The sequence below is a fragment of the Ciconia boyciana genome, chromosome 2 (assembly GCF_034638445.1).
Source record: "Ciconia boyciana chromosome 2, ASM3463844v1, whole genome shotgun sequence".
Taxonomy (NCBI): Eukaryota; Metazoa; Chordata; class Aves; order Ciconiiformes; family Ciconiidae; genus Ciconia; species Ciconia boyciana.
In genome coordinates this window covers 150,183,255-150,208,653 of record NC_132935.1, presented here as the reverse complement: position 1 = coordinate 150,208,653, position 25,399 = coordinate 150,183,255, and the positions used below count along the sequence as shown (strand labels likewise).

The following is a 25,399-nucleotide window of genomic DNA, read 5'->3' as shown; positions in this document are numbered from 1 at the left end:
TTCGCCTGCTAGGGGTGATCCCTGCTCCATGCTATTCCCAGCTACTGCTGGATGCTGTCTAAGAGAGTGCTAGTTGGCCAGGTCAAAATCACAACATGGAATGGGTTAAAATTCAATAGGACTTGCCTTATAGACAAATGGATCAATGAAAACATTCTGAGAAGGCAGCTCTCCCTTTCAGCCACTTCCTCCACACTGAAAAAGGGATGTGCTCAGCTGAGCACTCCCAGCAGCCTAACACTGATGCACTGGGAGACAGAAGGAGGCCTTCATCTTAGATTTTTCATTGTGTTTGAAACGATAGACTAAAATAGGTTTTTTACAACTGGTATCCATAAATTTACCCCTCTGAGTCAAGGTCTCTTGCGTCACACGCAGTCCAGAACAGCTGCCCTGAAGGACACCACTCTGCTCCTGCACCAGTGCAGATGAAAGAAGCACTGACGATGCACTGGTGAATACAGAGGATTGAATTAAGTCCTGAGGAAGTGCATCTCAGTGAAATTATACCTGCGCCAAGACTGACCTAAGCAGTTATAGTGTACTTCACCATCACTGATGAAACAGAAATAAAGAGAAGCAGAGTGAGAGATAAGTCACGGTTGTACTGAACAGCTTGGGGAAGATCTGCTTGCTAGTAACATGCACAGTTGGAATAGTCACATAACCTATTTTAGGCACCTAATGTAGCTTGCGTCTGTCAGGAGGCTGATCTCTCTGTATGGTCAATGCACAGAAGTAGGTGAACCCCTCCCGAAGGTGATTTAGAACATCTAAATTAAGGAATATTTAGGTTTCTAATTTGGATGCTCCGAGTTTCCCACCAGAGGTACCTCTCTTCACTGATTGCGCAGAGAGTGAGGCTCCTAATTTAGGAACATGATGCACTCCTAAATTAGGAAGGGAATTACTTCAGAGCTGTGAATTACTCCTTCCTTCCCTTCTCCCCCACTGGCAGCTGAACCTATCACGGCATCAGATTGAGGCCAGATTCTGATTACAGTAATATTGGTGGCAATTGTGGCGTAACTTCATTACTTTATAGTAATGGAAGCTCTAGATTGGTAGAAATGAAAATGGAGTCCAGTCTGTGATGCTGATATTCTTGTCTGAAAATTGCTGATATTGGAATCTTTAATTCTGTCTGAAAATTTTGAGACAAAAATCTCAATGTTTCTAAACACATAAAGTAACTTTAAGCTTTGTTTACCATCATGCCACATGTGCAGAGCATGAGGAAATGATAGTATCCCATTTACAGACTGCTTGTTCCATGGCCATCATCTTACAAGAGCATCCAACTGTAGCAGAGAGAAACCACAATCAGGCTGGGGAGTCTAAAAGGAAGTAGAAGATCACCATGACATGGTAAATGAGACAAATGACATTCTCGTATCCTAGTGTCTACTCAGGTTCTGCAGGACATTTCCTATCTAAAAAGGGGATTGTACTTCTGGGCCTCTGCAATTCCTGCAACAGTCTCTGCTATTTTGAGGGTTAAACCCTGATCCCACATCCTTTGGGCAATTAAGGGTTAAAGGATCCTGTCTTCACTTAGCATGGTTTCTTAACTTCCCTAGAAGATGTGCCATTACAAAAAACCTTGATTGAGGAAGGGAAAAAACTGCAATTTCAAGATACTTTTAAAATGTAACAGATTTCAGATGCTGTTCTATGGATTCGCTAGTATATTTGACTTTGGAATGTTTAATTTGCTAAGGGAACTGCTTCTTCCCTGGCATGAAAACACAATTATTAAAGCTCATTTCATTATTTTGAGACTGATAGCACAATTTGGTTCATTGTTTAACATTCCATCGCTACGAATACAATGAAATTCTCTAATGATTAATAAGATCTGTTGTTTTAAATAATCATGCTGAACCTTATTTGCAAGACTTACTAGGTCTGTAACTTTCATATGAATAATGCATTCTAGCTGTAGAGCCAACTTTGGAGAGCTGCTACTCATTTGTAGAATATCCTTCTCTCTGACTGCTTTGGGGACAATTCTTCTGCAATGTGGAGCCCACAGTTGCGTATCACATCTCATCCTACTGCCATGAAAGGCATCCTCAGAGGGATTTCCTCCCAGACATTTCTGATCAGTTTTTAGGACACTTTGCTCTTCACACTTGCACAGAATGGAAACACATTCTCTGATAAGTCAAAAAAGGTAGCCAGGAGGATGTTGTCACCTAACATGGATGGCATCCTGCTGAGCCCCAGCCACGAAAGAGTCCTTTCTGGCCAAGCCCACGCAGCTGGAGAGAAATTTAGAAGGGGACCATGAAGCCTGAAGAGAGCTCACAGCCCCTCCTGAGTATAACCCTTCCTTTTCTCCTTCCTCCTGCACATGCATTCTCCACTACAAGCTGCAAGGAGGTTTAAATGGCCATAAACCCCAAACAACCCCCACAATACAGAGAGAAATATGACTTCTGTATGGTTGTTCAAAGAGCAAAAAACTCTGCATTTCTCCCATGAAGACCACTCTGATTTCTCCTGTGCTCACCTCCCCTCACCTCTTGCGCTGCCAGATCCCGGCGGTGCCTGTGACAAACCCCTGAAGCTGAAGCTTTTGCTCACAGACAGAAACCCACAGTAAAGCCTGGTTCCCCACCGTATACCGCAGCTGCTCTGCTGTACACACACACAGCATTTCCATACTACTGTCTTCATGCATGTTATCACCCTCTCTCTCATTAAATAACAGCAGGAGTGGCTTCAGCTAGAAACATTTTGACTCCCAGTGATGTTCTGTTCCCCCAGAGTGACCCAAACAAAAGACATTCCTGGCAGAAAGTGCTGAAGCCCAACGATGAGCTCTCATTGTTTGATGTGGTCCCTACCATTCACATCGACATTTATACAGGCACAAATGAGAGCAAAAAAATGGCAGTGGTTTGTAGAACCTGCTCTCCCTGGGTTTCAGCCACAGATAACCGCACAGCTCATCCCTCTATATATCAAAAAGCCATCCCCTTCTCATTTTTTTATTCCCAGTGAAGGAATAACAGAAATGAAGACAGTTGGCTACAAATTCCCATTCAGCTATTTGCTTCATCATAAATTCATACAAGCAGCTGTAACAGATAGGAAAAAACAGAAACACATACATGTTCTGATGTGAAGGCAACCAGTCTGGGAATAGCTGCCATTCCTTTTTCTTTAACTTCTGGGAACATCTTGAAACGTGCAATCAACATAGCATACATGTTAGATATGGCACCACCTGGAGTCCACAGTAATATACTGTTACTTTTTCTATGCATTGTAATATAATTGCAGAACAAATGACAAGTCTTGCTACAGTTTTTCTAACTCTAACGTTAATGCTTCTGCCTAATGGCAGATTCTTCTTCCTGATGCTCCTCACAGCTGGGTTGTGTAATAACAGGATCTGCTACACCCAAATATCAATTTATGCAAAAAGTGCTGCTGCAAAAAATGATGGGGGTTTCCTTTAATTCTCATTTTTGTTACCATTTTTCCTTTAGTCCCCAGTCTTATCTTTCCATATGCCATCAACACATAATCCCCACTCTGTTCCACCTCCCAAGCAGATGCCACCACAAGGCAACTTCCTAAGTGGCTTCCAAGTGCAACCTAAACTGTGCTCTTCCCTCCCAAATTAGGGTGGCATTTCATGCCCTGGCTCTGAGGAAACCCACACAGTGAGTCCCAACAGACACTATCTTCTGGATAACGAGAGGGGGGGGGGAAGAGAAAGAAAAAAGGGTCATTCTAACATGTATTTTTCTTTTTATTTGTCCTCTGACAGGAGCAACGGGAAAAGGTTACACGTCCTTAACACCAGCCTTAAAATCACTGGCATACATTGACTTAAAACACCCATTTCAAGATGGGTATTTTATCCACTTCAAGATGGGTATCAGATGACAGCTCTACAGTATTCCATTCCCATATTTCAATTATCAATGCATAAATTAAAAATGAGCACTTTGTTTTTCCTTTTTGAGATTTTTACAAACTGAGCATCTGTGTCTACAGTGGAACAATGTTTGGTTATACGTTAATGCTGCATGAGCACTATGGGAATATAATGCAGAACCTGAGGCAGAGTCTGAGTACTTTTACATATGTATGCACATAAACACACACACACGCACACAGACATGTATACATAAAATCCACCGGTTCTATCCTGTATATATACTATATATATATACAGATTGATCATATATTGATGTTTATGCACATTTATTTATATAAAGCAAAGGCGTATATTGATCATGGTTTTAGGCTTTTAAATGAACAGGTCAGAGTGCAGCTGAGGTCGAGTTCAACTAACCCAACTTTCATCCATCTAAAAATGGACTGAAGAGCACAAGACAGCCACTTCCAGAAGATGGTTCAGTTCATCCTAAGGTAGCTGCTTGTGGTAGGTGGGATGACTTGCCCTGCAAGTGCATCCACCCCTCTCCCTTGAATATAGGGGAGCTGCTGTAACTAGCCCAGGGTAGACACCCAATGCTTGGACAGCCAAAGCGAGATAAGACAAAATCCACCCTTTAAGCAGATCAAGGTAGTACTGCTGAAAGCAGCAACGTTACACCATGTTACACCAGCAGGGTATATGTGCTGGAAAATTTAACATCATTTTGACTTTTGTAAGATTTGTATTTATCCCACCAGAGATATACATACTGTTCCACAGCCCACAGAAACTGTGCCCTTCATTTCTAATCAGTGTCCTAGCTCTGCTCTTGCAGTGAGGCTGCCTCTGCTGTGGGCTTTCCCTGACCTCACTGGTCCTCCTGTGAATCCAAGGGAAAATGCCACAGAGGGATGGCATTGCTGGCATGGATGTCAGTACAGATCGGGTTTTTTCTTCCCCTTTCAACTCTCTGAGAGGTATGAACATATTTCTACACCTCTACACAAACGACAAAACAAGAAATGGAGAGGTTAAGAGGAAATGCTCGGGTACCTGTCCCTAAAAAAATGCAGATGCCATGTAATGGCTGCTGTTGATGATTTAGGTGACTGAGCCAAGGTGTCCAAGTTGAAGAAATTTGACCTATTTTGTCCAAAGTCATTGGCTCAGTGTCAAAAGAATCAAGACTGAAACGTTAAGTTTCTTCAATACCAGGCTTTCCTATTAGTATTTATTACCTAGCCATTTAACCTTAAGCTTATTAATAAGCCTGCATTCTGCCTTTAATTTTGCAGCTGTGTTTACAGCCACAGTTAATCGCAGGCAACAAAACACACCTACAGAATTTGGGGAACCTAATCAGGCCTTTACGCCTTGCATGTATTGATACTGTATATTTCATTCCAGAGAATGCAGAGAGCCAGAACCTTTTCTTTGCAACAGTAAGGTCTTCAGCTGAAGCTGTGATGGTTTGAAACAAGAAGACATCATAGAGATGATTCTGATTATTGCCTAAAAAAGCAGAACCTGCACACTGGGTACCGCTGCCTTAAGAGAGTGAATTAGAAAGATGCACTTTGCACAAACCAGAAATCGCAGAGAAAGCAAGCATGAGAGGGGGCAGCACTGCAAAAGGCCAGCACAGGCACACGCCTGCCAGAGAGCCCGTCCCCACGCAGGTTTCAGCTAGATGAAGTGAGCTCCAGCATCTGACACAGTAGCAACACCCTGGCCCCCCAGGTCAGGCAGGGACCTCTCGCTGACCCGGGAGGGACCGCAGTTCCTCCTGAGGCATTCATCTTTCCTGACTCACACTATCTCAAGCGCAGTATGCCAGACTTGGGCACATCTGGTGCATGCACTGAGCCCTTCACCCCTGCCTGCCGCCCGTGCCTTGCCTCTGCCCACCACGTCCACTGAGCAGCATTGCTATTGCTCTTCTCTCCCCTCTCAGGTCCCTGACCAGCCCGGCGTGGCTATTGCGGCTCAAGCCTGCAAGGTGAGGAACTGAAGACCGTCTCTACTGAGTCAGGCCAGGGACTGGACAGTAACCAACCGCTGTCCAGTTCCCAAAAACTTTGGCTTAGGTTCTGGGCTTGTGATACATCTTTAGATGCTGCTCTGTGTGATGGAGGCCACAGTTTTGGTCAGGACCTCTACGCACTACAGTAGAAGATGTCAGAGCTTTTGCTTTCAGTGCTTTTTAAATAAGGACTCAACAAGAAGTAACGTAAATTCTTTGCGTCTTTTTCTCCACCTTTGTGGAAAGGCCCAGGACAAAACTCCTGCACCACTTCGCACGTGTGCATTCAGATGTGAGAAACTGAAGATGAGCCTTGCCTGATCTTCTGCACAGCATGAACTTTACCATTCCTGCCCTCAGAGAGCTGAACATCCTAGGCTGTTACCACTGTTCCTTTGCTTGATAGTCCAAACATTCTTGCCCTCTCCATTAGGTCAATGAACTTTCTTTCCAGAAGGGCTCCTTCCCACCAGCTATCAGTCTGTTCTCTTTTGACAAGCCAAGATGCTATGCCCAATGTAATTTCTTTCAATTTTTTTGCAATGTGGTGAGATAGATAGGCCAAAATTTTTAGCAATGAAATTCCAGAGTAAGATAGGAGATGACAAAGAGTACAAATCAAAAGACTAAGTGGAATGATTAAAAAAAAAAAAACAGTCTTAACAACGTAGTGTTTGTCAGAGTCAATGATTTCTCCACAGTTAATCACACTCATTTTTTGCCTTATTGACTTGCCCTGAAGGAACCAGGTTTCTGAGCCTTTAAGCACTCAGATTAACTAGCTACCCAAGTACCCCCACTGAGCTCAACAGGCCAGCTCACACGTGGGAAGCTAACGGCATCCTGTAACGTTGGCAGGATCTTACCAACTCCAGTAAAATTACTTAAAGGGATGCTACGTCTTTCCCTCTTTGCTCCAATTTCCCCAGCGGTGATGGAGAGCATTGTTGTGTTTCTTCCCTCCATTATTAATACAATAGTCTTTCTATTTCATGTAATCCATAAAAAGTGGGGGCAAAGTGAAACTGCAAGGCAAATGTCTCTTCTGATTATGTTTCCCATGTGCTATTACAGCTGCTCATAATGCAGTGCAATTTGCTCAAACAGACCTTCATAATCACATCCCTAAAATTCATAAACATGCAATACTTTATCTCAAGGAGGCCACTGGTGGTTATTAGCAAGTGTCCTCTCAAACATGCATATTTAATTATGTTTACTCTTTAACTACAGGGGATGTCATATAGCATAGTCTGAAAAATAAAGAAAGCTTGAAATATCATGTACCAGGTGAAAATATCCCATCGCCACAGCCCCCTGGCCAGCCAACCATCTCTCTCATTTTCCTTAGTGTCACATATTCCAAAAGTACAAACACTGGAGCAATTTCATAGGTGAACCTGAAATGTAGTAATGTCCATATTTAATGCTTTCATCTACAACACTAACACATCTTTTTCCAATATTACATTACATTATAGCCACAATATACTCTATCTTGCACTGGATAGAGTTCTGTTTTACAATACTGTTGATAATCTTCCTTTTGATTTGACGTCAAATGTCTAGAAAGAGAAATGCTGAGAGCACTTGAGACTCCATTTCCACCCATTTCAGTGAAACAGATCTTGCCCACCTTTTCTAGGCTCAAGGCTTTGCCCGGTATTCAAGAGCTGCTGGGCAGAGCCAGACCTTTGCCTTGCAAAAATCTGTGTGCATGCCTAAAAGCATACATGTCAGCAGTCCTATTCGTGATGACAAGACAGTGCATGAAGCTAAGTAAGTGCATAAAAATGCTTCCTAGTCCCAAAGTGACAAAACCCCCACACTTTAAATTCTGCACCTCTTTCTTGCAGAAAGCGATGGCTCTAACTGCTCTCAGTATCGACTGTACATAACCCCTCTACATGAATGCAACTGTTCACTTAGCACACCTTCCATTTTACATATTTATGCATGCAAAATGCTAAAATATTTTTTTCTGTATATTTTTTTGGGGGGTAGCAAAACCGACATCATATTAGTATGATGAAATTTTATAGAAGACAGCATACAGGACAATGTTGAAAGTCTTCATGTAAATAGCTGTAGCAACCATTTAAAAAGCAGACAATTGTTTTTCCAGCAACCTTAACATAAAAGTATTCTTTCTTTCATTCAGCTACAGCAGCTAATATTTTAGAGTATAACTGTAAAATTATATTAAATATTATTATGGAAAAAAAATTGCTACTTACATATTAGTATTTGCTGCTGATGTCAGCCAGTCTGCTGCCAATCCAACCATGTCCAATCCAGTTGAAAGTTGATTAAAATATCTAGGGTGCCCTGCACAAGATGGAAAATGTTATCAAAAGGATGATGAGACTGAATGAAACTATTCAGTGCTGAGCGGTATATTTACCTCTGGATTTCTATGGAGAAGGAAGTGCTTTCAAGGTACGAAACAAAGCAAACAGTAATAAATACATCTCTTGGAAAAGGCAGGATTTCTCTTCTTTCTCATTCCAAACTCAGTGAAATCAGAGTAATTACACTGAACGCAGAATAATGAACTCCAACATTCCCTATTATCCTCTCAATATGCCTTGAAAATTAGCACATCGTTGCCTCACAAAAATAGCTGTTTGCTCCCGTTAGTGTGTCACATGTTGTCACTGGATGTGTTTTTGCCTGGCTAGGTTTGAAAGGCACGCACGAGACACCATCTGAAGAGCTTGCCAGTACATATAACATCAGTGATGAATGGCTAATGATTATAATAGACAGGGCGAAATGAGAAAATGGAACATTTTGGTGACTGCTTTGCACATGACTCAAAGGCTGATGATTGTACGAAGATGGCAGGGAAGGTGGCGGTCCTTGTCATTTCTTCCCTGTCAGAGTGCAATTACAAATAGCCTGGCTGCTCACAATTGTGATTTTAAACAAACCCCACGAAAACCAGCATTGCTGCCCCAGCAGAATAATGCACAAGAATATACTCAATGAGCTGATAGTCCATTTACCTGGTTAATCTAATTGGCTCCTGATTTTTTTCTAAAATCCTGTTAGAGATTTTTCTTAAAAATGTGCCTAGAGCCATTAAACCCAGGAACCATTAAAACTCAGTTTTTACTAGTTGCTCCCCGCAAGCCCCTATTAAGTGGCATAATTACCGGTACAAATTACGGATGGTTCACAATTACTTAAATGCTGTCCGACTCAAAGGACAGGAGCCTCTGCTTGGAAAACACCTGTCCTGACCCACAGACGACGTACTGTTATTGCCATCACAGAAAACAAAAGATAGAGCAAGATGATTGAGGAAATGCAGACCCAGCACCAAGAGAAAACTTATCTTCGGTCTCCGGTGGCCTCTTATCAGGCGCGGACACATGGCTGGCAGAACAGCCCAGGGAATTGCTCCCCGGCTCCCACCTTGCACACACAAAGGCAGAGTAATCGGGCTGTGCAGGCAGACCGGAGCAGGGCAGAAGCGGCTGGGGGGCACACTCGCAAAATCCAGCTCCCTGCACCCTTAACCTGAGACGAGCCCCATGCTGCTGCCATCCAGCCTGGCTGCGTTGTGCACCGAGCCCTCCCCACCGGAGACAGGAACTGCTGCCTTCCCCTGGTCCGTGCTGCCCAGGACAGGCGGCCAAAGCCCCTCAGGCACCGAGGGACACTGCCGAGATCCAGCAGGATGAACAGGATCCACGCATGCTCTTAAGCGGGGTAGGTGGGCCTGGGGCACACAAACACCCCGCCACCACTGCCAAAGCCACAGCGATCCCGCACCAGGGGCTCGGCCTGAAGAGGACTGCATCTCTCCTGACACTGGGATTTTGAGAGAGATTTCGGTATTTATAGGTCGGGTTCAATCCCACAGCGAGGCTCCAAGCAGCTTCCCAAATTCCACTGGAAAGCAATAGAAAATTAGGAGCTGAAAGCCTTTGATGAATCTGGGCCACAGGAAGGCTCAAAGAGGCCAGAAAAACTCCTGCTTTGGAAATAAATCCACACTGAAAAGCTGGGGAATAGCAGAATTCATATTTGCAGCTGCAGTGTCTCGGCGGCTCTCCATCAGCCCCGTACCCAGCCCCAGGCAACAGCCCTGTTGTCACTGCTTGTTTCTTCAAGGAAACCTCCCAGCACACCTCCTGCTTTGGGAACCGCTGTAGGAACAGGGCCGGCTGCAGGCAGGGGTCAGGGCAGCCCTACCCTGGAGCGAGCTGGGGGGGAGCAGCACTGTGCTCCTACAGAGACCTTAGCACAGGGAGAGCAGGAGCTGCTGCTGCTGGCACGGCTGCTGGCAGAGCCCCCAGTGCCTACACCTGTAACGCGGCCCCCTCCCTCAGCACCCTTCCCTTCTGCAACCTGGCTTTAACATGCAATGGCAGAGAACGTAATGCCCCAATCTGACCCCAACCTCAGCTGCAAGGGTTAGTCCGTCCGTGTGACACCCTAATATGTGAGCGAGCTCTCTTCCCTCATTTAGATGGCCACAGAAAATTGTGGCTTTGCTTAAAATACAGGCTCTACCGTCCAGGTAAGAAGAGTTTGCAAGACATGCTAAAAAAAATCACTATCCGGGTGCGGTCTGCCTGAAACGCAAAACCTTTTGTCGTGGTTGTCACCGAACAAAGAGGTGACTGCAAAAGAGACTGACAGGGTGCAGGGAGCGGGGGAGATGTGAAAATAGGAGATTACTGCTTACTGGTTGGTTTAGCAATATACAACATATTTATGCATATCCCAGAGTAAATCGAGAGATGATGGGCAAGAGCCCGGGCTGAGGCACCAGGACAGCCAGGGACGGGCTTTCCCTGCCGAGGACGTGGCTTCGCCCCATGCACGCTACTCTCAAACATCCTCCCGCTTGCACTCGGTTTTAGGTGCAGACATCCCCTAGCATTAACATGCAGCCTCCACAGCCTCAACAGGGAAGCGACAACAAGGGCAGGGCAAAGCTGGACAGCACGAATGAAGGCATGGCTGGCGGCACTGGGTTTGGCCTTGCTCACAGCCCCACCACACACACGGCCTGCTACTGGCATCAGGACCTGCCAGAAGCAAGGCTGGACCAGCGCCAGCTCCTCGCACCCTTCCTGGGGTTTCCAAGCCATTTTTAAATGCTCGCATTTCAATTTCCCCTGCCAGCATTGCACAGGAACCGAATTTCACATCTATCTTCCCCTGCATTTGCAGATGCTGCCTTTTATATTCTCTCAGATGAAATTCTCACCAGGCATGGATGCCGGGAGCCGGTAAGGGGGCAGAAAGCCGCGTGCGGCTCCCCCGAGCACCCCAGCGAGCCGCAGCATGCAGGCAACACCTGGGAGCATCCCACACCCACCCCTCGGCCGAAAAATCAGCCATCCAGCTCCTCGAATCCCAACTGGGGATCAGTGCTGGGACTTGGGGATCCAGCTGTGAGGCTAATCTAAGCAATGCAATTTATTTTCCAATCTGCCTGCCAGGCACCTGCAGCCAAACGCAGCCCAGGCCCCCCCCCAGCCCAGGAGGGGCCATGTCTGAAGGGCTCCTGCAGCAGGAATGGATGCAGACCCCTCCTGCCAGAAACCTTACCACATTGTCCTTCCTCTGAGGGTAATTCAAGCAGTTTACTCTGAAGCACATGCTGAAGGGCTCCGGGTGTAAATCCCGTGCTTTTTGTGACCCCCCCCAGGCTGGGGCAGCTGCCCCAGGATGCCGAGGAGCGGCAGTAGCCAAGCGAGGTGGCTCCGTGACCCACGGTCCCGCGGGCGAACCCTGCTGCGCTGCCACATCTCACACAACCCCCCCAGCACCGGTCCTCGGACCTTGAAAACATTATTTTCATTAGAGCAAATTAAAAAATGCCAAGAAGGGAAAGCCTCACACGTTGACAGGGAGGAAGATAAATGGTAACATTGTTTTAAAGGGTCTTTTTTGGATGCACAAAATGAAATCGGGCCGTTATGTGGAACAGACTATGACAAAAAAAGATTAACGAAAATCGCCTAAGAAAGCCTCTTCTTTGCTTTTGCAGATTCACAGATCCTGTGCTTCACAGCATTCTGTGAAAGTATGTTTCCTATGCCCTACCCAGACACATCACATGGATCACTGAACTGATCGACTTTGTTCCTGTGGACATCATTTATCTAACTATTTGTTCCAATATTTTACGGACGTTTTGACAGCACCCGACTCATGCATCAAGAACATTCAGCTGGACGTTTCCACCTCTAAACGAGGAGGATTACACAGATCCCCCACAATCTTTACTGAGATCAGTCTGCTCTGTTCCCAGAAGCTGACAAAATCTGTTTTTTTGTTTTCCATCAACCTCTATTCACAAATCAGCCTTTTGTCTCTTTCAGTAATTGCTACACATTTATTTTTAAGCGATTTCTCAGCAATTCCAATTCCCACTAAGAGCTCCCTGCACTCCACATTATTTCTCAAGCACAGCCGTCATTGTAGCTACGCTGTTTGTCCCCTCCGCCGCAGCTGATTTAAGGTGGCCCCGGGTGCGGAGCCGGGGGCTTCCCCACGCCTGGGTGAGCCCCACGCTGCCGCCCCGCCACGAAGCCCACATGGGGGTGGGGGGTGGGGTGGGGTGGAGGGTGGTGGTCCCAGACAGGCAGGAGACAACCCATCCCTGCCCTCCCCAGTGAAAAACAACAACAAAAGGCTACTAAAACAATTCGGGCTTTGTTTTTATTGCTGGAGCCTAAAGTTGGGAAAAAAAACCCCACTGCTCCTTCCTGTGGGCAGTTCTACCAAATTTTCCTATTTTTATGTCCTGCAGGTAAGGGGAGAAACGGCAAACGGCCGCTCGGAGCTCCCATTTACAGGACGTTTATTGCGATTTTGGCTGTTTTGGAGGGGCTGGTCCCTCTGCCCCTGCACGGACGCCCCCCCTTCCCCCGCCCTGCAGGGAGGCAGGGGCAGCCCCCGGCCCACCTCATGGGCAAGGGATGGGAAGGAACGGAGGGGAGTCGCAAAGGTGGCGAAAAGGCTGCTCAGCCGCACAGCCGGCAACTCGGACGCAGAGAAGCATTAATTTTAAATTGGAAAGGGTGTGCGATGCTGCACTGACAGCTACAGGGACGGGGCTGCCGGAGTATTTTATCATTTAGGAAAACGATTTCTGTCTCTGCTAGAAATTGCTTGGAGCTGACAAAATACAGTTGCTGCTTCAATCTTTAACGTTTCAAGACAAAATGAAATGACACCTTTAATCAATGGATGAGACCATACAGGGTAGAAAATGAGCACGGCTATTACCTGTTTTAATTGCATACTTCAGAGTTGTTCTGCAGTTCAATAAAATTTCTTCCAAGGTCTGTGGCTGGTCGGCCAGTTCCCAGTTATATTCCTGGAGCAGCTCATTTGGGTAATGGAAATCAATAACTTTTGTTGATCTATCAAAACTTTTCACCACATACTGAAGTAAAATGTCCACAACGTCTTGTAGGAAAGACATAGTTGTTATTTCTCCGTTGCATGCCGGCAGAAGATCTGGGAACGGAGAAATGAAAAGTTAACTTCGTTTTACGACCATACACACAGATTTTGGACAAAGGCTTCTCCCATTTATGTTTAGGAAATCTTTTCAGCGTGACCAATACAAATAGACTTTGTTTTCATTTAATAAGCTAATTGGTAAGATTGCATTTTCACGAATGTTCTGAGACATAATAGGTTTCAATATCCTATCTAAAATAGCAAATTTTGCCCACAGTATATTTCAGACCAATTTTTAAGACAATGAGAGAGAGCAGGGAAACAAGAAAAAAGGGAGAACGAACCTCAGGAAAAATAAAGACTGGGAAACAAACGCTACAAGCAGCACTCTAAAAACTGTCATTCGCCTTGCAATAAAAAACCTTCCTCGTGGCTCTCCAACGCAAGTAACTTGTTGATAATTTAATGCCTTTTTCGGAGGCGATGCCGCACGGTCTCTCGGTGCACACACCGACATCTTTTGTTTACACTGAAGTGCGATGGCTCAGGCAGAGCCGAGCTGTAGCGGAACCCCCTAATCTGGGGTAACCCGGGAGCAGCCAGGCAGGCAGCAGCTCAAGCGCACGGCGTCTGCAGGAGCTCTCCCGCGGCGGGGCCGGGAGGGCAGAGCTGCCCGCTCTGCCGTGCGAACGGCAGCGCTCCTGGCCAGCGCATTCCTGCGGGAGCGGGGATCTACTCAGTGGCGGGGACGCTACCGCCAAGGTCAGAAAAGATGAAGTGCAAAAATACCTCGCATTAAAATAAATCAGTAAGAGAGAGCTCTTTCTCTCTCCCCCCCGCAAACCTTAATGACATCGCAGGGACTTCAACGAGAAGGTCGCTGCTGTCGGTATTCCTGAGAAAGAGCAACCTGCAGGCGCCAGCACGCCGGGATTTCATTGCTTTTTTTTTCGGGATCTTTTTTCCTTTGGGGCTTGGGGTTTTTTTTTGGCGGGTTTGAGAAATGCCCAGCGCCCGCGGGTGCCGGGGCGCCGCAGGAGCGGGCCGGGGCTGGGGACGCGGAGCTCCGCGGAGCGGCCGCCGCCGCGCACCGTCGGGCCCCCTCGGCCTCCGCGCACCGCGGGCGGAGGCAATTTCCCGACCGAACCGCTGGTTTTTTGCTAGTTTCAGAAATGCGGCGTGGCCCGGGAGCGCCGTTACCTGTTGAGTGCAGAAAGGCGTAATTCACCTCCGCTTTTTGGCAGCCGCAGGGTTTTTTGTCGCAGGTACAGGCCGGCCGCGGCTCCGCTGTCCCCGGGGCTGCCCTGGCGCCGGTGTCCACGGGCTTCTCAGCATCTCCGTAGAGCAGGGCTTGACAGCGACACGGACACACGGCCTCAACACCGCGGCACCAGCCCCCGTCCCCCCGCCCCCCCGCCCCGGGGCAGGGCCCGCGGCCGCCCCCAGCGCTCCGCGAGCGCGCAGCCTTGCCTCCGCCGCGGGCTGCCGGGGCCTCCCTGCCCTTACCGCAGAGTTTGTTTCCGATCCCTCCCGTGAACTTCTGGGCAACCTGACACCAGGCTCTGGCTGCAAGAGAAAATGGAGCGGAGGGTCCGTGGGGACGGGCGCGGGCCGGGGGCGCCTCGTCCGACACCCGCCACCGCTCCCCAGGACCCCCCTGCCCAGCCGAGCCCAGCCGAGCCGGCCCGGGCTAGAGCCGCCGTCGGTCCCCGCCGCTCCGTCCCGCCGGTCGAGCTGCCCCAGAGGGGTCTCCGGCGAGCGGGCAGCGCTGCCGCGGCGGCCCCGCGGCTCCGTCGGGCCGGTCCCGCCCGGCTGCTCGGCGCCCCCCTACCTGTGCCGGGGCTCTCGGCGGCCGCGGAGCCCTCCTCGGCCCCGAAGGGCCAGAAGCCGGAGCCGGGGCTTGCCATGGCGGAGGCGAACCGGCGGGGCGGGCGAGGAGCGGCGAGCTGCAGCCCAGGCGGCCTGAGCGCGTGTGCGTGAGTGTGAGTGTGCGGGTGTGTAAGTGCGTGCGTCTGCGCCAGGCGGCGGCAGGCGAAGGGGCGGGGGCGCCCCGGGCACGCGTGGGTGGGAGCGTCTCCCGTGGGCGCCCCCGGGGCGCGCTCCGCCGAGCTAACGCGGTCGCTCCCCGCAGCCGCCGCGCCGCCGGCCTCAGCCCCCCGCCTGGGCCGGGACGGGGGGCGCCGCGGGGGCCGGGGGAGGTGCCCCGCCGAGCCGGGCAGCGGCCGCGGCGCCTGCCGCGGGGGGTTCCCCCGCACCCTGCACCGACGGGGCGGGAGTGGGGGGCGCTCGGGGCAGACCCGAGCCCAAGGGCAGCCTGCGGGGGGGGCTGCAGCTGCCTCGGGGGATGACGGCGAGCGCGGTGCCTTGTGCCGCCGCCGCCTCACCGACGGCCCCGCGGCACGACGGCCCCTGTGGCGGCGGGCCGGGGAGCGGGCGGCCGAGCCCCCCGTCGCCGAGCGCCGAGCGGAGGGGAAGGGTGCTTTTTCGGGCCTTTGCGGTACCCCGCGACGGTACCCCGCGACGGTACCCCGAGGGGAGGGCTGGGACACCGGCCCTGGGGCTACGGGGAAGCGTTCCCAATCCCCCGAGCTGCAAAGCACCGAGAAATCCCCCTCACCCCCTGCACCGCAGCACCCTCGCGCCTGCGAGGAGGAGACTCCCGGGCGGCGACGCCGAGGCCGGGACAGCCCCTGCCGTAGGCGGCGAGCAGCGGGGGAGTCCCGGGGCGGGGAAGGGACAGCCCTCCCGAGTCCCCGCCGCCTCCCGGCCCGGCCCGGCCCGGCCCTGCCCGCAGCGACCGGCGGGGGCTCCGTCGGGCCGGGCCGCCGCGGAGAAGGCGCTGGGTGGAGGGGCCCGTGCGGGGCTGGGGCGGGGGCGGCTCCCGCTTCCTCCTCCGCGCCCGGGCTGGGCAAAGGGGTCCCGGCTGCGCTCCCGCGGAGGTGGCGGGAGGAGCTCTGCGCAGCGGCCCCTGGCTCCTGCGCCTGCCTGCCCCGGCGTCTCGCCGGGCATCCCCGGGCCCTCCCAGGGTCTCTCCGCAGCCGCCCCCGGGGCTGGGGTCCCAGCGGAGCCGCCCTCCCCGCTCCAGCCCTGTGGGAGGCAGCAGGTCTCGCAGGCGAGACTGGAAAAGGAGGAAAACAACCGCTCCCCTTCCCTACCCGACGTCGTTTCTGAAGGCGACCAAAGCTCCCCTTTCTACCCAGCCGGTTCCCCGCGGGAGCACGGAGCCCGTTCTTGCCGTGGCTGCCTCTCCTCCCGCACAGGAGGGATTTCAAGCCCTAACCCTAGGAGGGAGGCAGGCGAGACCGTGCCAGGCCAGGGTTTGGCCCTGCCGAGAGCACTGGTCACCCAGGTCCCCCGCTGCCCCTCGCAGCCAGGCCCTGGGGGCTCCCAGGCTGTGTTTGGGGCAGAGGGCATCTCTCTCCGCTTTCTCCGTGCACCCACATGGTTACTAGGACAGTCCCCCCCTGAAATCTCAGGGAATCATCTTGATGTTTTTCAACATCAAGATCGTGAGAAAGTAAAAGAAAACCGGCCCAGGCATGTCTGAAATCACAGGTCTGTTCCAGTTTCCAGATCACATCAGCTTTAAGGAAACGTAGCTGGTAACTCAGGCTTTCCACAGCGAGCGGCTGCTGTGAGCTCTTCTCAGCCTTACTTACTCGTGCCCCAGTCCACAGTGTTTCGTCAGTTCTGGGTGTAATTCAGACCCAGCCAACCGTATCACTGCTTTGTGCATTTTTATTTACCGATTTAATAATACATGAGAAAGCAACTTTAAAACCGATTTCAAAATTCAAACGATTTATCGCAAATTTTACATTGCAGGAAATTTTAATCCAGTGCAGAGCCTTAAAATTAGTTACAGATCAGGAAGCAATGGTTACCTGTCTCTGGGGAAAGGACCAAGTGTGTGGGGGGAACAAACACCCAACTCCTGCGGCTCGCTGCTGCCGCCAGTCGTAGTATTGAAGGGAGCTAAGCAAGGGAGCAGGATCAGGCCTTCTTACTGGCATTGTGAGATTTGCCTTCTCTTGCTTTGCAGCTGGGAACATGCAATTATGAATCCTGAAAGGAAGCGCAGCAATTATCTGTGTGGTTTCTGTGAAATAAGGTCTTTTGAATAAAGAATCGGGGGAAGTTTTGAACACGGTGGCTATTGCTTTTATTTCCACTTAATTTCTAGCGGAACTGATTAAGAATGATCATTACATTTAGGCAGCAATCAATCAGAGAGCATATTTCTATTCCCTTCTTGGCACCCCAGAGATTAAGATTCCTAAAAATCTAATGCAAAGGAGAACAAAGCAAACATGATTTAAAAGTTCATCACTTAGTCACAAAGCTCAGAGGCAGAGGAGAGGGCTGGATACACTTCCCATAAATGAACATCTCCAACATAAAGATTATACACACAATATTGACCTTTAAAACTGGCTACTAGCTTTACAGTAAAGTCAATAATGAAATAAACTGCCATAGTATGCTATCCAATTAATCATTTAGATTTGTTTCATTAGAGGGATGCTTGCTATATACAGTTCATCCCAAAATTTAGGCATTGTAAACCTAAAATGAGCAGAAATTGCCCTGTGGTGTTCTTGTAATTTTTTTTCCTGTCAAACAATTTATTGGAAACAATAACTAAGGTTTTCTGAAGGTGCATATGGGAATTTGAAAGCTTAACTAGGAAACTATGAACTACATGATCTATTTTAATTGGATGAGACTGATGAAATGCAAAAAAGAAAGAAATATGCATTGAGGAAAGTAAACTAGATTTAAGCTGCTTAAAATAATTTTAAGATGTAGCAGTGGTATCTGAAAGAAAGCTGATTTTTATATTAGTTTTTTTTAAAGTATATGATATGCAACTGACAGTATCCCTTTGCAATGGTGTTGGGCTGTAAACCACAGTAATTCATATTCACATGAACACACACGTCGTAAACTTGAAACATTGGAGATTTAAAAAAAAAAAAAGGAAGCACATGGTACAAAATGATAAAAAAGATTATGCTAATAAAAGCCAAATGGCAGCAGGAACAGCAGCAGCAGCAGCTAGAACTGCTGGATAAGGCGCCGGCGCTGTGAGGTCTTCCGCAGCAGTCGTCTGTAGTCATAGGGATTATCTTCGGTTTTACTCTCTTCCAGGGGGCTTTCTGCAACCCTCGACCTAGGGATTAAGCGCAGAAGTGTTTTAGAAATTAAAGTCAAAACATTTACCTTGGCAAATGCTCCTAATCAACTGCTTAACCTCCACTCTTGGGGGAAAAAATAAAAGGAGAAAGAAAAAAAATCAACTGACTTTGCTAGGCCTCTTTCTGTGCTGCATAAAGCAGGCACCTCGGAACAAACACATTATATACAGACGCCATATACTAAGAGCAGATGAACACAGAAGAACTACATGTTCTTCTACGAAGGGGACATAATAAAAAGACATAAAAACGTTGAGAACATGGGGGTGTTTTGCAGTAGTGTTTGCCTGATGGTTACTGAACCAGATTTTCAGTTGGTGTAAATTTGTTTGCTCTGTTTTTAACCTGCCTGTGGAGCTCACTCTACGTGTCCAACTCTTTTTTTTTTTTTTTCAGATGGCAAGCTGCATTTTGGAAGCCACCTCTGACAGGCTGGAATGGTGACCTGCCACCAGGTGTTACCATGGAGCAAGATTAAAAAAAAACCTCAGTTATTTTAAAAGTATATTACTCTGAAATAACTACAAAATCTTGTAGTGTTCTACATTAAAGGTGTACCCCAGCACTGGTCCTACACCAGTGTCGAAGGTAAACTGCCAAATAAAAAATATTCAGTGATTCACTTCTGTAGATCGAAATGACTGTATAGTCCTTAGATCCAGGTGACCCCATTCAAGAGATACTGAAGTGCAGAAATGTTTATTAATTGCATTCATTTGCCCTCAGAGGTAACAGTGTACATTTAAAAGTTACACAGATTTTTTTCACTATGGCTAATTAGGATGCAATCAGAGCAGCACACAGTAAAAGGTAAGAAATTCCTTTTAGTGAGCTCAGTGGCAAGGTTCTCATTCATCGAAACCAGACATCCCTAGAAATGCAACTTTTTCCAAGGGATGTAAATGGTATGGTAATTCCCTGATACAATTATTTTTAATTCCATGCCTTCACAACACCTTTCTAAAACTAATTTAGATCCTACCTGAAAAAATGTCAAAAATAAAATATGTAAGGGGCACAAAACATTCTACAAACATTTTATTCACTACTACGGATATGTTTTCAAATTCAGCAGTCCTCCCAGACCTAGTGTTTTCCTTAAGCCTTTGACCTAGATATTTTCCAAGTTTTTCTTACATGTATGAAGACACAAGAAAATACAAATATATAAAGATACATAAATACGTCTTTGCACGTGCAGTGTGTGTGGGTGCGTTGGCAAGAGTGAGGATATGAATTTCCTCAGCCCAGCAGAGGTCACCCTCTATGAAGTCCATGTGGGAAGGGAGGAGGTCGAGCAAGCCCTCCCTTTAGGGTTTTTCTCCTGGCTGTCCACCTTGGTGGGGTCCACCACAGGCTATAAACACATATGCTGCCACAGGACAGCAGGAAAAGGAGGCAGTCAAGCTGGTGTCTTATCTGCAGAAAGCAGGCAGAAAGTTCAGCACACACTCACTCTATTTAAAACCTAACTGATCGGAACTACAATTTTTAGGTTCTGCTTTAGTTTAATTTGATTTTAGATCAAATTTTTACAAGTTAATTTGTCAAGATTCCATGAATAAAAAAAACAGATTTATGTCTAATTTGAAAGTGCATCTTTCTTTTCATGAGTCTTTTGAATATCTCAACAGGGATATACAACATTTATTTTTTCCTATTATTATTTTGTATGAGTTACCGCTCAGTAGCTCTTAAAATTGAAGTCCTGCGCTCAGCTGTGTGTCTCTTCTTTCTTGTGGTAGAACTGCTGTCCTTTGAGGTGGAATCAGTAGATGAAATTTCTTGGTAGTAGATATCTAAATCTAGCACTTTGCTCAGGCTGTCAAGAAATAAGTATACTAAGTTAACAGTTTCACTTTTCAATATTCAACATTCAAATATAAGGCAACCAAATATCATTATTAGTTGTGTTTATATGTTGAGGATCTAAGGAAAAATATATATAAGCACAAGAAATCAGTCTCTGAAATGTGACTGCTGTAGGATGCAGATACTGAGAATTTTGAAATGCTAAATAGTTTTAGATCTTTATAAAGCAGACATATATGACTGAAGTTGTTTGGGTTTGCCATTACACTCAATGGAGAGGCATTTTTATGGTATAATTCATCTGACCTATTTTAGATATCTCTTTGAGGAAGAGATGAATCATTTTCCTAAAGATGACTATTTTTTCTCTCTGAGTACAAGAAGAGAGTCTAAAGCAACTAGTTCAGATATCGGTGTCAATAATGCAGATGTCTCCTATTCTGTTAGAGGAATGCTATCCAGAGTATCACATGTACAGAAAAAAACAATCCCAACATCCAGTTTAGAATGGCTAGGGAAAAAATAATATCCTAAAAGCAACCTGAAAAAATAAGTTCAGAATTCAGTTCTCACATTGGTAGAAACCAGAAAGAACTCATTGATATCTGTTGCTATGTTCTACTAATACGGAGTCTACACATGAAAGAAGATGCAGTCATGGAACTGGTTAACTTGATTTCAGATGAGTGAAACCTAACTGAGGCCAAATGAGAGAAAACACTAGATTTGGATTTTGGTTTTTTTTGGCTAAACAGGAGACAACAATAGGTGTGAAATTTTTTCAGGATCCAAATGACATCAGAAGAAGAGCTGTAACAGACCAGACACAGGGGACATGGACATTAAGTAAATCCTTTAAGCAGTGGCATAATCAAGTGCAGTTTAAACTGTGGTTGAATGAAGCTAGATGCTGTGAGCACATACGATGTGCATATAATGTCATGTAACTTCCTTTAAGATATGTATTTTAGATACAGAGTTTGTATTCTGCAACCTCAGCCGAGGATGGTGCTAAGAGCCCATTCATCTTGCGTCTAGGACCAGGCTACCGCAGCACCCATACTATAGTGCCATAGCAGTGTCACTGGGGAGCAGCAAAAAAAGCTTAAGTATAGAAACACAAATAAAATAAAGCTATGATGTATGTCAGGAGCTGCGAACCTTGTCTACAGCACACGTAAGGATCTGAGATACAGAAGGGCAGAATATATCTATTGCTTGCTTTATTTCTGCAGAGATCCATCAAAATAGGTTAGTTACACTGTGAAGAAAAGACTTCTGGTTGAAATTTCAAGAGCTACTCTTCTTTACCTGTTATTAATAATTAATGTTTTAATTTTTTATTATCTATTTCCAAACAGTCATATATTTTTAGGGGAGAATTTCAACAGTCTTTGTATTTTTGCTAACAAAAAAGAACTGGTTGCTTATTTGCTTTGACTGGAATTTTAAGCACCTTCTGTGTCAGAACTACCTTTGATGTGGACCTTATCTTAACTTATTATTATGCTTGTGTTGCCATGGTAAAGGGCCATGCTGTAGTAAAACTGAACAACTGAATTCTATAATGGATTTTTGTCATTGAAAATTGCATATTTTGACTTTGTATACGATGCCCTTCCTGTGAATCACCAAATTACCATGCTTTTTTTAATGCTTTATTCTCCTGGTTGAAGTACAGCTAAGAACTATTTCTAGAGTACTAAAACACCAATAGTGAGATAATGAAAAAAATTACCTTTCTTTTCTTGGTTTCCGTTTTTCATCTTGTATTGATTTCTAAGAAAATACAAAGTAATTAAAAATACTAAAAGGAAAGCTTATGCAAAGATACAATTCATCAATATGTTAGGTAGGAGAGTGTTGTATATTTTTCGTTAAAAGAAAATATAGATAACCTAATTTGCTGAGCAAGCGCCCCAGAAAAATATCTTTTCAGAATCTTTGAGACTGAGAATGGGATTAGCACTGTTATCCCAAATTTCAGTTGCCATACTGTGAAAAGAAGCTAAAGTAATCGTGATCAGAACACAAAAGGAGATCTAAAACTTTCAAATATCTATAGTTGTTTTAATGAAGTTGACAACACTGTCTCACTGAGGCAAATTTACTGTGATGCCATGAGAATTTCTATGAATACAGGCACCGCAGTGGGAGCAGGCATAATCCTCTTCTCATTAATGTCAATGCAGTCTTGTCACAGGTTTGAGCAGAATAAAATGGACATTTAAAAAGCAGTATACTAGGTGGCAAGAGCACCTTTAGGATACCAAACATCCAGAAATGCAGAGGAGAGCGATTTATAGGGAATGTGAATAATTTCTTATCTCTAATAGAGTTCTGTCCCTACAGCCAAAACAATGCTATGCTGCAGCATCTAAAGCATCACACTTCAAAAGCAGTATTTTTAAGTGCAGAGGGTCTTAATTTTGGTCTTAATCGTGTTTCTTGCGAAAGAGTGAAAACTTACTAGAATTAGTGAATTGTACCACTGCAAAGTCACTGAGAGCCAGAAATCCTCATGGACAGACACTTCTCATGCAGGTAAATGCACAAGACATATAATTTCAAAATGATAAGCTGATCTAAAGAAATATACCCCAAAATAAACTTTTAGTGCCTTGCATGAAGAATGGGCTGTTGTCAGACTTCATTTATACCTGTGCGCCACTTCAGCTCATTTGATATGCAAGGAGATGAGTGAGAATGGAAGGTGTCTAATTAATATCTGTAACATGATGTGAGAGAAATATCTGGTTTTGCAGAAGACAGAGGAAATTTTTCAAAAAATGCGCTCATATTGTGTGCGTTCACTTTCAGGTGATCTGGGCTTGATAATCATCTGTGAATACCTGCAGGTCACAGAGATTTTTAATAAGGTAGAAAATTCACGATAGCTGGAAAAGCTGACTACCCTCAAGTTAGAGCTCAATGACTTGCCCAAGGTCTAGCAATTTAAGAACTAGTAGGTCCCCTTTCTAAGCTTCAGTGTAGTAGATATTTACACTGAACCTTTCCCTTACCAGTGTTAGGAAGACAGGCTTCTCTTTTTCCCGCCTTCTTGAAAAATACAACTAATTGAAGATAATATTAATACCTTGAAAAACTGCTGCTAAAAATTTGTTTAAAAATTCCCCGGCATTACTGCAGTTTTTGTTTGCACTGATGCAATGGCTGTTTTCTGATATGGAGCTGGCCGTGTAACAAATTAGCTTTCAGAAAATACTATGTTTCTGACTATATAGTCTGAGCTTTCTAAATAGGCATTTACTTCAGAATTATACTTTACCTCAGAAATTTCCTAATACAGAATTCAGTGTCATGCCTTTCATTTCAGTCCTTTATCTCACCAATCTGGCCTTCACAAAACAAATCTTATTCTTACATGCCAATTTATTTTTAAGAATATAATTTCTTTTCAGAATATCACTGTTCCAAAGCTGTGTTATTTCAAAGCCCCCATAATAAAATGTAGCTGCATTTGTCTTTTTTGGTATGCCAGACACAACTCTCCCTAAAGGCCCTGGTGACACCTTCTGTTGAAAGGAGAAGCAATTGCTACGGTTAGTTTATTAGCTGGGCTCTCACCGGCTGTTAAAATAGGTCACTAAGATACAGGCACCTCCAGCAAATGAGTTTAATTGCTTTTTTGTTGGAACTGCTTTCTGAGCTGCTTTTACATTTTCTCTCTTTCTGCTTACTTTCTTGCCTTTTTTTCTACATTTAAGGGCACTGAAGTCAAGAGTGGAAAGCAGCCCTTGGTATCCAAACTTGGACCAAAGGCTATATATAGAGACACTCAAATCCATTAGTCTCCTGAGTTGTTGGTATGTGCCAATTCCTTCATAATCACAATCTGACACATTTGTAAAGGAAGTTACAGTGTGCATACTAATACAGCCTATTTTAATATTTGCTCTCTCTGCAAGATCAAGCACTAATTTAGACACTCAAAATAGCTCTCTGAATGAACCTATTTCTCTCTCATGACTTACAAAGAAACTACGGAGACCAGGCACTTAATTTGGGTATTGAAAGTGCAAATGCTGCTTATGCGTATAATGAATGTATGTATGTTTAGGTACAAAACTAAAAATTGGCCTGACCTCGGGCCCCAATCAGGGTAACACTGAACCTTAATAATTTGAAATCTAGTTTGAAATGTGAAGTTTGTGGCCTGCCTCCTTTCAGCAGGGCACAGCTTTTATGTTGTATTAGAAAGGAATACAGGGAATCAGGCAATTAGAAAGAAAGTTTAGGTGGGAATTATCTGGCAGTCTTAGCCCATAAAAGCTCGCTAAACTCACATGTATTAGAGTATAGTAGGTAGAGTCTTCTGGATTATTTAATGTCTTAGGCTTCCGTGGCCTCCTTGGGGGTCTCTGCATTGGGCGAGAGTCTTCTACTTTGGCCGCAACTGTAAAAAAGCAGAAGATGGCAATGCTTATTTCTTCACAGAATGGGAGGCTTTTACAAACACAGGAGAGAATTTCACCAAAGAGAGCAAAAGAATCCACACAGCCACTTTTACTGCTTGCAGTAACTCAAGAAAGCAACTGTCTGGGGCATTCCCATGACCAGACTGGAAAGGAGAATGGGTTTATCCGTTTGAGTCCTGAGTACCACATGGACACATGCCACGTAACGAATGTCAGGCTGGAACAGCCCAGCAGTCTGCCTGGCACAGGCTTCTCCTGAAAAGAGCTGATGCTCCATATTCAGAAAAGGACTCCGAAGGGCAGTGGCTACCGGAAGGCTACCATCTCGTAACAGGGACCTGCGTGGTGGGGATGATATTTTTTCAGACTCAAGTCAATCATTAGGGTGCCGAATGAGGGAACTCGCATTAGACTGCCAATTCAGAGGTTAGTCCTCTACATTACCATTGTGTAGACTTTCCCCATGGTCTCCTGCTGAGGCTGTTCTGTTTCATGTACCACTGGGCAACACAGCGTGACCATGTCCATTGCATCCAGTGTAACCTAGTTTAGTGTACTTAACTTCTGGTCTATTTCTACAAAAACTTTC

At 46.2% G+C, this 25,399-nt stretch overlaps 2 protein-coding genes across 3 annotated transcripts in view; both read right to left on the bottom strand.

Moving 5' to 3' along the window:
• Positions 1–15,268, bottom strand: part of GAD2 (glutamate decarboxylase 2) — a 38,793-nt gene extending 23,525 nt beyond the window's left edge. Inside the window, exons 1-7 of the mRNA XM_072851522.1 lie at positions 15,193–15,268; positions 14,868–14,927; positions 14,562–14,711; positions 13,182–13,415; positions 8,162–8,252; positions 7,212–7,324; positions 3,120–3,235 (exon numbers count right to left, since the gene is read on the bottom strand). Of these exons, the coding sequence (XP_072707623.1) occupies positions 3,120–3,235; positions 7,212–7,324; positions 8,162–8,252; positions 13,182–13,415; positions 14,562–14,711; positions 14,868–14,927; positions 15,193–15,268 (840 nt within the window). The remainder of the gene's footprint in view (positions 1–3,119; positions 3,236–7,211; positions 7,325–8,161; positions 8,253–13,181; positions 13,416–14,561; positions 14,712–14,867; positions 14,928–15,192) is intronic.
• Positions 15,269–18,419: 3,151 nt separating this feature from the next.
• Positions 18,420–25,399, bottom strand: part of MYO3A (myosin IIIA) — a 114,884-nt gene continuing 107,904 nt past the window's right edge. For both annotated transcript variants that reach the window (XM_072851520.1, XM_072851521.1), the window contains exons 32-35: positions 24,679–24,788; positions 22,110–22,150; positions 20,241–20,381; positions 18,420–18,534 (exon numbers count right to left, since the gene is read on the bottom strand). In XM_072851520.1, the coding sequence (XP_072707621.1) occupies positions 18,420–18,534; positions 20,241–20,381; positions 22,110–22,150; positions 24,679–24,788 (407 nt within the window). The remainder of the gene's footprint in view (positions 18,535–20,240; positions 20,382–22,109; positions 22,151–24,678; positions 24,789–25,399) is intronic.